The sequence below is a fragment of the Cariama cristata genome, unplaced genomic scaffold (genome assembly GCF_000690535.1).
Source record: "Cariama cristata isolate BGI_N322 unplaced genomic scaffold, ASM69053v1 scaffold12390, whole genome shotgun sequence".
Classification (NCBI taxonomy): domain Eukaryota; kingdom Metazoa; phylum Chordata; class Aves; order Cariamiformes; family Cariamidae; genus Cariama; species Cariama cristata.
Genome location: NW_009593011.1, coordinates 24,238 through 37,036, shown reverse-complemented (window position 1 = coordinate 37,036; position 12,799 = coordinate 24,238). Strand labels below are relative to the sequence as shown.

At 50.7% G+C, this 12,799-nt stretch overlaps 1 protein-coding gene across 1 annotated transcript in view; it reads left to right on the top strand.

Annotated features, from left to right (window-relative positions):
* Positions 1-12,799, top strand: part of MFSD4 (major facilitator superfamily domain containing 4) — a gene marked incomplete at its 5' end in the record, with an annotated part of 20,322 nt that overhangs the window by 6,511 nt on the left and 1,012 nt on the right. The window contains 8 exons of the mRNA XM_009708138.1: positions 15-213; positions 349-588; positions 6,524-6,692; positions 8,388-8,503; positions 9,571-9,744; positions 11,525-11,672; positions 12,363-12,433; positions 12,638-12,758. Of these exons, the coding sequence (XP_009706440.1) occupies positions 15-213; positions 349-588; positions 6,524-6,692; positions 8,388-8,503; positions 9,571-9,744; positions 11,525-11,672; positions 12,363-12,433; positions 12,638-12,758 (1,238 nt within the window). The remainder of the gene's footprint in view (positions 1-14; positions 214-348; positions 589-6,523; positions 6,693-8,387; positions 8,504-9,570; positions 9,745-11,524; positions 11,673-12,362; positions 12,434-12,637; positions 12,759-12,799) is intronic.

The following is a 12,799-nucleotide window of genomic DNA, read 5'->3' as shown; positions in this document are numbered from 1 at the left end:
TTTCCCTGTCTCAGGTTGGCTCAGTCCTTGTTTGCACTCTTTGCCTCGTCGCTGGCGATCTCCTTGGTCTTTGCCATCATCCCTCTGTGCCACAATGTGGTGGTCCTGGCTGTGGTCATGGCTGTGGCAGGACTGGCCATGGGCTGCATCGACACCATCTCCAACATGCAGCTGGTGAAGATCTACCAAAAGGACTCTGCCATCTTCCTGCAGGTGAGCATGGAGCCTGCATCTCCCCTCTGGCTGTGCTTCCTCCTCTGAGGAGGAGGAGGGAGAGGCTCAGCCAGCCTCCCTGCAGAGAAGAGCAGTAAACCTCCCTGCTCTATTTGCGCGTCTCATCTCTTGCAGGCCCTTCATTTCTTTGTGGGCTTTGGAGCGCTGCTAAGCCCACTGATAGCTGACCCCTTCCTCTCGGACACCAACTGCATCCTCTCAAACTCCACTGCCAACGCCTCCAGCAACCTCCCTCACATCCGCAAGTCCCTGGTCCCTCACCATCCCGGCAACCTGTCTCATTACGACCTGCCGATGAAAGGCATGGTGGTCACACGTGTCTCCTACGCCTTCTGGATCATGGCCCTCATCAATGTAAGTGCTGCAGCCAGAGTGGCCTAAGCTGTTGCTGAGGGTATCCCTGCTTCTCGGCTTTGCAGACGACTGTGGTGTTTGGGGGGGGGGATGCTGGCGCCTGTTAGGTGATCCCAGCAATTGAAGGAGGCATGAGGATGGTTGTGCTGGTCCGCAGCAAAAGTGTGGTTTTTTTGCCAAGTGCCCGGTTTCCAGCAGGTGCCTGGAGCAGGCGGGCAGGACTCTGCAAAGCTGAGCCAGCTGTCGCTGTGCCGTCCGATGTGATAAGGTTGATGTACTGTCCCGTGGGGATTTGTCTGATCTCTCTGGAAGCACGTTGTACCTCCAGCATCCCCCTGGGCAGGAGTTATACCAGCTAACGGCCCTCAGAACCGCAAAGTCTTCCTCCGTGGTCAGTCTCGGGGGGAGCTCGGTGGTGTGGGGATGGCTTGGCAGGAGGGTGATTTGCAGTGATATTCATAGGAAAGTGCGCATAAGTGAATTGAGTTACTGGGGCTGAAATCTTGGTCGGGGTGTCTCTGCCTATTTGCTATGTTTCCCTGGAGATTTGCAGCAGATATAAGAGCCCTGTGGTGCTTCTTTTGTGAGAGAGGTGGGGTTTAGTGCCTGGGCTTTTTCTCTGCCCTGCTGAGTCCCAAAGCTGATCTCCAGCAAGCTGCTCTTGCCTGCAGGCTGTGAGCTGTCTCTGAAATGTAGCCCTGTTCCTTACCCCCCAAGTTAATACCCGAGTCCCAGCATGGTTAAACACAGCTGGTCCCTTGCACAGCCTCGCTGGGCTGTGGCCATCGCCGTGCCCATCCCCAGTCCCTCTGCAGCAGAGCTAGCTAAGCCGCCGCTGTCACTTCCCTGGCGGCAGGAGCCCTGCGAGCTGTGTGTAAGTGTCCACGGAGATCTGGAGTGATGTGAGCGGAGCACGTTGTTGCAGCAAGCATCAGCCCTGCCAAGTGCTGCTGTTTGTGGTGGGATTGATGCTGAGGGCACCTCTGCTCCCACTCCGTGTAGAGTGCCCGGTTATGCTTCGTGCGTGGGAACTCCTGCTGGCAGGGGTCCCGGGGTCCCCCCTGTGAGCAGAGCAGAGCCCAGCCTGTGCAGCCCTTGCCAGAAGGTGCTCTGTTGTCTGTTTATAAAGAGCGTGCCAGGGCAGGGACCGCCGAGATGGTGCTTGTTTTGCTCACATGGGGACCTCCTGTAGTGGAAGGGAAGGGTGATCCTGCCTGTCTGCCCCGGTACCTGCTGCCCCTTCCCTAGGCAAGTTTAGCCATTGCCCTTCTGCCAAACCACAAGGATGCTCCGGTGCTCTTCCCTGTCCCAGGCCAATGCACGGCCCTTGATCTTCTACCACTGCGCCTGCACTAGGCAAAGGGAACAGATTTCTTTGTGCTCTTGGTCTTGCCATTTGCTGAATAACTAAAGCATACCCCAGTGCACCTAATCCAGGGGCTTTCGTTAGACCGAGGGCCGCGCAGCTCACTGGTGTGAGGAGAAGAACAGGCAACTGGAATAGCTGGGCAGGTGCCGTAATGAGTTTCTTTGCAGAAGTACCAAAAAGGATGCTCTCTGCCTAGGAGGAGAAGACAGCTTTAATTACCTCTGGGTCTGTGTATGCCATGGGAAATGTGCTTTTAATTACACCGGAGCGTTATCTATTTTGCCAGTCAATCCTGAGCGAACTAATTTAGCTTTGAAGGCAGTGTTTAATATCCGCTTTGAACGCGACAATGTGTCTGAGATCTGGAGCACTGACGGGAGGGTGGTTGCCAGACCCCTCTCTGTTCCTCGCAGTGTCCCATAGACATTTTGGGAGCAGGATGGGACCCTAGGCTGAGTCCCGCTCTGCCCCGCAGCTGATGCATAGCAGGTGGTGAGCTGGGCTTGTGCATCACTGCACGCTGAAGTGCAGTTTGCACGTGTGGGTGGTTTGCACATGTGTGCACGCTGCGTGGTGTCACCAGGAATACGGCAGGGAGTCCCGGGGTGCTGGGAGACTGGTGGTTTTTGGGGTGAGGGGTAAGTAACAAACATCAGAGGAGCAGGGAGTCGGACGTACGCCACACACGCAGCTCTGGAGCATGTCCCCTTGCCGAAGCCGAGCTGTTATTGTCTTTCCCAAAGCGTCACTGAGGGACCTGACTTGATTCCTCATTTAAACGAAGTAACGTAGCCCGCTGGCTGGAGATACTGCCAGTAGCTCAGCTCCAAAACTCCTGACCCTTGTTTAAGGTGTAAACATCAGAGAAAGACAACAATAATTGGTATTTAAAACCCCAGGGAAGTGGATGAAATGAGTAAGCTATAGAAATGCAAACCAAGTTCAGCGATTTTGTTATAAAATTGTCAAAAACACATTTCCATCTCAGTTTTCACAGGGCTGTGTGTATTCTGACAAGGCACAAGCTGAAATGATTCATTTCAACTTCTTGCTTTGTTTAAAGTGGAAATGTCTCAGTTTGACTTTGGCATAAATGCAGTGTAAAGCTGACAGAATAGTTGTTTTGATGTTATTGAAGCAAAAAGTTTTGGGTTTAGTAAAATGAAGTGGTTCAGCATTATCAAAATGAAGTGCTTGGATGAGTCCTGGCCAAAATTTTTCATTCTAAGAGAAAATTCTGGCTTTTCATCCAGATTTGGAACAAAAACATATTTTAAAATTCAGTTTCCCACAGAACGGAAATTTCATCATCCAGCCCGTTCCAAGGGGCTGGAAATCAGGAAAATGTTCCTCCGAGAGGGATGTGTTTGTCCGGAAGGTGGTTTCCCAGGGGAAGTGTGGGACACTCCATTGTGCTTAGGTTGCTTAAAAGTAGCCTGGATACAATAGCAGGGAACAGTCCCGTGCTCCTGGGGGGGAGAGACCAAAATAGAAACTGGAGGGAAGGAGCCTGGATTATACCCACACTTAACTGCGTGATGCAGCAACTTGAGTTTAGAATAATGGTTAAAAGCTGCCAGGGGGAGGGGAGCATCCCCGGCAATCGGGCGAGCGGAGCTGGAGGGCCGTGTCCAGGCAGCGGGGCTCTTGCTGCCCCCTTTGCCCTCCAGCCCGTGCAGGCTCCCGGTGGGTGCTCGGATACCCCTCTCCCCTTTGAAAAAGGAAACGCCTTCTGCCGAAAAAGACGAAGCAGAGTTGTCCTGGGAAGAAAGCCCATGAACAAATGGTTATCGCACCAAAATCTCTGCCTGCTCAAGAGGGAGGGCTGGTTGGCGATGGAGACTGGAGGTGTCCAGCTTGGTGTGGTTGGGGACGGTGCGGGGCACCAGTGACTCTGCTGGGCAGGGTGGTGCTTTGAGGGTCCCTGCCCTTATTTTAGAGGCTGTGGCTGCAGCTCATCCTTGGTTCTCGCTGTCTGAGCTCCCTGCAGTGGGGGAAGGCTTTGCTAACTCTTTGCCTCGTGCCAGGCAGCCAAGGTGTTGGCCCCAGGAAAACCAAAGCTGCTTTGGGAGCTGAGTAGGAAGATCCTATTGTAAGCACGGTGGTCTTGCCCTTGTGTGTCTTAGCATGTGTGCTGACCCCGGGGGCCAGCAAGGCTCATCATCACCACCCAACCTCTCCAGCTGGGGCACGAGGGAGCTGCAGATAGGGAGAGGGGCTCAGCGCCCACCTGGCAGCTCACAGCACTGGCCGTGCTCGTGTGGGCAGTGGAAGTCCTCAAGCTGTCCTTGTCCTGTAGTTGGGGTGGGCTGCTCCTCCAGGATGGGTTTGTCCCTTTGCTTGGTGAAACGTGCCCTGGCAGGGATCTGGTGTTCAGCTCTGTTTGCCCCTCTCCATCTGCCTGTGTAAGAACTGAACTGGTTTTGTGGATGCTTGATCCTTTGCTCTTCCACGCTTTCCTGAGCTTGCTTCGGTGTGGTGGCAGCCCATGGGTGAGGGCTGTGCTTGACCGTGGGCGAGTCTCTGGTTTTTGGGCATTTCCTACCAGAAACAGCCAATGCTGGCCAGCAGTTCACGGTTGATGGGGTCAGAGCACTTGTGCACCAGAGGCACTGCCAGCTTCAAGATGGTACAGTCTGGATAAAGCGAAAGGGACCTCCTTGCTTTAGAGATGAGCATCTGGGGAGGAGGGACATGCCTACGGTTTGACTGGGAATTGGGGGAATCCAGAGCTGGGGCCGTTTTCTACATAGGCACCAAGTGTTCCTTGGGGCTGGAAGTGCCCAAGAGGTTATCTGTACAGCCAGTCCCTCAGCCTGCGTATTTTTTTTGCAAAATCTGCAATTTAGAAGAATAAAATCTGGTCCTGACCTCCGGAAGGATTAGAACTATCAAGCAAATGCGTTTTTCTTCCATGGGACCGAACTAACTGTTCCTATTCCCATTGTTCCCAGAACAATGAAGTCCTCGTAAATGAATTCAGGCAAGAGAGGCGGGGCGGGGGGGGAATTCTCCATACATTTAAATCATGCCATGAGCCAACAAAAGGCAGGAAATTTGGAGCTAGAGCTCACACTTGCTCACAGACATGTAGAAAACAAGCGCTCGGCGGCGGGCGAGTGAGCTGTCACTTAGGATTTCCTGGCTTTCTCCCCCAGTTTGTTGCAGAATAAACACCACTTAGTTGTGGCAGGAGGAGAAGGGAGGGCTGGCAAGGGGCAGACCCAGCTTTATCTGCTTCCCTCTGTTTTCTCTCCCCCCCCAAAAAAGAAAAAGAGCAAATCCCTCCAGGCTTGGAAGCACCACCGAGTCGTGGGTGTGCATAGGGTGTAGGCTCGTCCCCAGGCACGTGGCAGCGAGGGAGCGCAATGCCGGGGGCCTGATGCTGCGGCTGCCGCATGATGGATCCAGTGGGCAGGTACAAACCCACGGTCCCTGTGTGCATTAGCACCAGGCAGAAAGCCCGGGCTGCATGGAGCGGTGCTGGTGGGATGCTGTGTGCTGGGAGCCTGCGCAGCAGCCAGTGCAGCGGCATCCCTGGATGTGCGGGGGTCTCTAAGGCAGCAACAGCCGAGAGGGCGATGGCTGGAGGCTCGCTGCTCACCCTGCTCATCAGTCCTGAGTCCCTCAGCAGAGGCTGTGCCAAGGGGCTGTTTGAAGCTGCTCGGCTGTAGCGGTGCTGTCGTTGTTGGCCTGGGAACGACGAGCTCATCTCTTACGAGATGCTGAGCAACCTCTGCTAATGGCTGGAGATGCGCAAAGCCGGTCTCGGAGCATCTTGCTCTTCCCTCACAGAGTTTCAGCCACAGAAGGTCTCCCGTTAGAACTGTTCTGCTCTCCACAGGCAAAAAAAGCTGCTTTATTCTTTGAGCAGGAGTGGCCAAATGCTCGGGAACCAGAATGTTTTGGTTTTGAAGGGCTGGTACAGTACTTCATGAGGTTTGTGTTTAGGTGCTTTCTGTTCCAGTGTCCCTGTCCCCCATCCCAGGTGAATGGTCCCCAGCCCACCTGGCATCCCACAGGGACTGGTGGGGCGTGGAGGAGGATCCCCCAGCCACACTCTGGATCGGGAGTCTTTGCTCTCAACTTGCTGGGGTTTGGTTGGTTGGTTTTGGTTTGGGTTTGTTTTTTTTTTTTCTCCCTTCTCCCCTCTCCTCCCTGCTAACTCTCCTAACAAGCCTCCATCCCTCCTGCAGTAGCTCCTTACCCCATTGCCAGCCTCTGTCCTTGCTCTTGCAGGCTAATTCAGGCACACCTATTGCAGATGCTGAGTGCTGCTTCCTAAAAGGCTGTTGCGACTGGGGAACAGGACTGAATTTTGTGCGAGGCTTGTCATGCTCACCTGCCTCTCTCTGTTCCTTCCCAGCTGCCGGTGCCCATCGCGGTGTTTTTCTTGCTCTACCTTACCCCATTGCCAGCCTCTGTCCTTGCTCTTGCAGGCTAATTCAGGCACACCTATTGCAGATGCTGAGTGCTGCTTCCTAAAAGGCTGTTGCGACTGGGGAACAGGACTGAATTTTGTGCGAGGCTTGTCATGCTCACCTGCCTCTCTCTGTTCCTTCCCAGCTGCCGGTGCCCATCGCGGTGTTTTTCTTGCTCTACAAGGAGCGGATGGTGCCGTGCTTCAACAGCAGCAGCCACCCGCTGCTGTCGGCCGACGAGCTGGCAATGGAAACGCGGCCCACGGAGAAGGACGATCTCTCCACCACTGTGCAGAGACCCCACGCAGCAGGAGGTGAGCTGGAGGCGCCTCTCGTACGGCTTTGGGGTAATAGAGGGGGTGAGCAGGGGGAGAAAAGGCTGCATTTTTGAGTGGCTCCGTTGAGTTTAACAAGTGAGATCCATTGCTATTGTTTAAGGAGGAAAGTTTCCAAAACGTACACGTGAATGTAATCCAGAAGTACCCAAACAATCCAAACAGGCAATTTGGTGGCCAATTGCCCTCAATTTAGACGGGACCGTAACCCCTGAACAGAGATTAGGAGCCTGTTGTTGGTACTCCAGGCTGCTTTTCTCCAAGCTGTCCTAAAACTAAACCTGGGCTCCCGAGTCATTTAAGCGCATGTGAAAGTTGTGCCCCTTTGTTTCTTTCTGGTTTTTGGTCAGATTTTGAGCTGGCTCCGCTGACTGTTCAGTGTAAAAGTGACCGTCATGCTGCAGAACGCTGATTTTTATAAATCTGAAAGGAGTAAGGACAGCGCCCTTGTTTGAGGGGAAAAGTTAAACTCCAGCAATAGTTTACTCTTGAACTTGTGGCTACACCCTGTTTTGGGGACAATAGTAGCATTGTTCTTTGCTACCCAAGAGAAACGTATCAAAGTAAGTTCTTCAGCTAAAGAGTGAATCTCTGAAGTAATCGTGTTTTAGAGTTATCAGAGGAGCGTTAGTGTTATTACAGAAGAGATGGCTTTACCTGAACAATAAAAGGAAATTTTAGGGAATACTTGAAGGTGGAGGCAGTTAAGAGATGTGGTGAGGTGCTGCAGGGAAGGATCATAGGTGTCCCTAATGGAGTGGGTTCTCTGGTGTCTGATAAGGTTGTGCTCATCTGATAGCATTTCCCTTAGCTGAGACACTGATGGCTTCTTTCCTCAACCCAGCTGCCCATTTCCATACAACCCATTGGAGCTTCGTGTTCTTCAGATCTCCATCTTCCTCTTAAATGCAGTTGAGATTAGTCCTTAGGGAAGCAGGAAGGCTGTATGCTGACTGCTGCGATCTTTGACAGACACGTCTGTGCTGGCAAAATCCCTCCTTCCCCACAGAAGTAGCGAGAATTTCATCCTTGCCATGCAGGAGCAACTGTCTCGCCTGCACAGGACTCCAGGTGCTGTTACCTTAACACCAGCCCTTTGCACGTCCCAGAGCGGTGCGATATACGCATGAGGACGGGAGAGTCGGGAATTCCTGGGGTCCTGACCCCCAGCTCTGTGGTCTGCTCAGAGGAGGCAATGCTAGCTGTTTTTCCCAAAGTTGGCTTGTTTGGTTAAATATCATTAAGCTGAGGAATGAGAGCTATCCTGGGCAGGACCGTCCTGTGTGGTGGGACCAAGGATGAGGGTTTGAGCACAAGTGGTCGAATGGGCTTGTTTCTATTGACTGTAAGAGCGGGGCCAGCAATGTGGACCTCCTAAACGGGAAGAGGAGCACAAGCAGCTACAGTAAGAGAAGTAGCATGTATCCTGGAGAGCTAGGATCCCAGTATGTGGACAGCAGCCCATAAGCATATCCATCTTCCTTCTGAAAGTTTAGAGGTAGGTAAAGAAAGAGGTGGTACCAGCAGAGGTTAGCAGTGTTCCACGTTGTTCATGGTCCTCTATGAATCTCTTGTTTTGCCCTCAGCTGCACGACAATCCCCGTTGTGGGCTGGCAAACACCCAGCCCCAGGGGGACGTTCCAGCTAAGTTTGCTTTGCATTGTTTTTCACCAGGTCATGATGACTTATTTAGCTGCTGCCAAAGCAAAAACTTCAGAGGGGCTTCTTACACCTACTTCGCAGTCCACATCACTGGGGCTCTTGTTCTCTTCATGACTGATGGGATTGTGGTGAGTTCAGCTGATAGAGGGATCTTGTCTGAGCAAAGCTGTGTGGCTTTCTTCCTTGCAAATCACTTGTGACAGCCCAAACCCAGCACATGTCCTCTGCGTGCAGCGGGCTGGACCTGAGGGTCTGCCAGTGCGGCAGTCTGGCTCCCAAGGTAGCTCATTCAAAGCTAATCCTAGTCAGGCTGATATGTGCCCTGCTTCTTGGGAGGGTTTTGTGGCTTCTCCTAGGCTCTGTGTTGTTGCAGCTAGATTGCTACGAACCTAGCCAGTTTAGAGCTGGAGTTGTGATGTTGTCTACTTGTACGCAGTGGAGGTCTCTTCTCACTTCAGCCAAGAGGCAAGAACAGCTTCATTTTATTTCATAAGAAACAGTGGCGCTTTTTGTTGGTGGGTCTCCGGAGCCCTCGCAATCCAAGATGAGAACACGAGGGGATGGTGCAGTCTCTGGAGGGACCTGGCAGCATGTCCCTGGCCGGCGCAGTCACACGGGGTTTGCCGTGTGTAGCACTTCTGTCCGGGCGAGGAAGGCTTGCTCGTGGCTGGCAAGCTGCTGGTCTTTTTCTTTCAACAGTTTTGTCTCAGTCCCCTCATGGTAAAATACTGCTGGGTCTTACTAGGGCATTAAATAGGAACCTGAAAGATGGGCAGGGTTACGCAAAGCAGCTGTCAGATACGGGACCTTTCCGAGGCCTCCATCTTCAAGGATGATCAGCTCCAGGTTCTTAATGTGATATGTTTTGAGAGTATGCAATTCCAAAAGGACAAGGCAGTCCCTAGGGAAGAGAGCATCTCTACAGATAAGAGCTTAGCACGCATTTTACCTAGTAATGTTGTTAAGCTCTCCTAAAAGGGCAAGACTTAAGTCCTGCTTTCTACTTCTGGTGGAAGCCTGTCTCCAGCTGCAAACCCTCGGCAGCGAGGTTCATTGAGATTTGGTGGCAAATCCATAGGTGGGCTCTCCAGCACTATCACAATATTGTGAATAACTGAGGGACAGGTTGAAGTTAAAGTTGCAAAGCCTGTAAGTCATCACATCAGTGTGACACGCTGTTTTGTTTTTCCTGCAGGGCGAGTACTCGGGCTTCGTTTACAGCTATGCAGTGGAAGAGCCCCTCTCTGTAGTACATAAAGTGGCCGGCTACCTGCCCAGCCTCTTCTGGGCATTCATCACCCTGGGCAGGCTCATCTCCATCCCAGTGTCCTACCGAATGAAGCCAGCAACTATGGTTTTCATCAATGTGGTAAGGCTGGTTTTATTACGTTTTTCTTCCGCTTGGCTCCAGGAGTTGCCTAGTTTGGGGTTTGATGTGCGGCACAGGTAGATCGGCACCAGGCCTTTCGCTGCGTTGCTGCCTCTGCGTGTTCGCAGCTGACTCCGGTGCCTGAGGTAGCTAAGACTTACAACTTGATTGCACGGCTTTTCTGAGCTTGCTCCTCAGTTAATCTAATGTTACGTTTGTGAAAGCATCTAGTAAAGCGTCTCCCAAATTTATTTACTTTGCACATTGTCCTCTCTGGCATTTTGCAGGGAATTTAATGCCCACGTTAGCCATGGGAAAGGGTAAGGCAGATAGGTCAGTAAATTCTCTGCTTAGACTGTAGCAGCTGTCAAAGAAACTAATGTGATGTGAGGTCGCTTAAATTAATAAAACTAATTCACTTGAAGAAAGAGCAAGGAGGCCTTTAAGGATATATAAGACAGACACATGTAAGGATGTGATGGACAGCAGGGAGGGAGTTGTTCCCATTTACACTTCTTGCAAAAAAGGAAAGAAACAAGTGAGAAGGCAGTTAATTTATTTAACCCAGAAGTTATTTTGGTAGCAAGTTTCACAGTTAATATTACAAGGCCAAGAATATGTAACAGGGTGGTGAGAAAACAGGAGCGACAGTTCAGACTGGGATGTTTTGAAGATTTAGGCCGATGTCTTTTGCAGACAGGAGGCAGGTGAGGCAGCCTGCTCAGCACCCTGCTGCTGGTCACTTTAAAAACTGAGCTTGGATACCAATAGCTACAGCCAAATGAAATGCAATTATTTTAAAAATTAGTGTAATCTCCTACTTTAGCACATAGTCACTACTTGCATGGGAGCAGGGAAAGCTCGGCACCAGCAGATCCACCTTGGGTATCTGATACGAACAGTCCCGTGCATCTCCTTGATGCGTACTACTGGCTTAATCACTTGCCTGAACTGCAGTATTGCTGAATTAACAAACCTCAGGACAGGACAACTTTAGCTGCTGCTAATATTTGACGAGAAGAGGGAATAGCCTCCAGCCTTGAATGGAAGCCGCCTCACTTCCCCTTAAAGACAACGGTAGTAGTATCATCCAAGGACAAAAATTAATTTGACTAACATTGAACCCTTTGTGCAATTCTTGCTTGTTGGTACTGCTGAATGTAGTAAGATACACCAGCTCTTGGAGTCGTTTCAGCATTATAGGAAACTGCAGTTTGAATTCAATTCCTTTAGAATCCGAATTGCTCTTGTGTACATGCACACACCCATAATCAGGGCCTAAACAATTAAGACTGACTAACTTGAGCTGGTTTTGCAGAGCTCCCTCTGCTCACTCCCTGTGCCCTGGCTAACTTGGATGGTTTTGCTGTTACTTGTACGCTGCGGCAAGCCAGAGGTGAGGGCAAGCTGGTTTAAATTTAGTTGGCTTTTTGGCTTTACTCCCGTGACTGGTTTCTGAGCAGTTATTGAGAGTGAGTTAATTCTTTAACATGCTGAATAAGACTTACTAGTGATTGAGACACATAAATATTATAGAAGTAGCAGTACTGTTGTATTTAAAGCTGCAGATAAGAATATTTTTTTTTCAGATAAGAATCTTAAGTCTCTACCTAATGAAATTGAAACAGATGAACTGTATATAGTCACGTTAAGTCCTGTTATCAAAAATAACAAATTCTTTATTGTAAAGGTAGATAGATTTTATTTGACTATTTACTTCAGTTTTTCAGAGATTGTGATCATCTTACCTTCCTACTGACTCTGTGTTTGTCGTTCACAGGTTGGAGTCCTGCTAACCTTCCTGCTGCTCCTGATTTTCTCCTACAGCGTTGTCTTCTTGTTTGTGGGGACAGCATCCCTGGGGCTGTTCCTCAGCAGCACCTTCCCCAGCATGCTCGCCTATACGGAGGACATCCTGCAGTACAAAGGTGAGCAGGGATTCGGGCACGCCTGGCAGACTTTGAAAGCAGGTGGGTGTTCAAGGCTAGAGCTCAGATACCATCACACCTAGCAACTCCTTCCCTCCTCAGGGATGCCCAGGAGGCCGGGAAGAAAGATTTGCTTTTGAATACAATGTTTATTCAAGCTTGTAGTCAGAAAACCAGACTGCACAAGTCCTGGCTTCAGTGTACTAATAACTCCTCCAGGCAGGGATCCAGACTGGTTCTTAGTCTCCTGCAGCTTTAGAGATCTCAGGGACTGAGAGGAATGTCTGCTTTAGAGGCTTACAGGGAGCTAGTTTTGAAAACATCATCCCAATTATCAGTGAACTGAAAATCCTCGCGTTTGGCCAGCTCTTATAGGAGGTCTCTGCCAACCTCCATCTCTGGAGCAGTAATACAGAGGAATGAAAATCTTCCCAGCAAGAAGCAACAGCCCCTCTGCCAACAGAGACAAGAGACAGAACAGGAGAGGGTTTTCTGGCTTAAACGTTTACCTTTCTGCACTACTGCAAGTTAGAAGAGGCATTCTCAGCACTAGATGGGAAGACACGTTTAAGTATTTGCAAATCTTGTATGGAGAGATCCATGAAAGAGGAGTTTAAAGAAGCTGCAGGCTGATCCTGCTGGCTGTTTGATCTGTTCCCTGCCACCATCACATGCACTATTTCTTTGCAGGCTGTGCCACAACGGTGTTGGTGACTGGAGCTGGAATTGGAGAGATGGTACTACAGTTACTGGTGGGATCGGTACGTGTAGACAAAGCATGCCAAAAACCGACTGGAACTTTGAAGTAGAAACCTTAGTCCTGGTTTTGGACAGCTGCTGGGATAAAGCACTGCATTACCCTTGAGCTATCAAATAGTAAAGCTCTTACTGAATGCTAATTAGGTATTCGAGTGCTATGATGACATGTCTGCTCCCCGTGGTTGTTTTTTTCCCTCCAATTGCAGATTATACACGATCAGGGCAGCTACAGTTTCCTGGTCTGTGGGATGATCTTCGGAGGCTTGGCCTTTATCTTCTACGCTTTCCTCTTGTTTTTCCACAGGATGTACCCCAAGCCCTCATCAGGTAAGAAAGCACCAGCACTCAGCCCCACTTTATAACGAGAG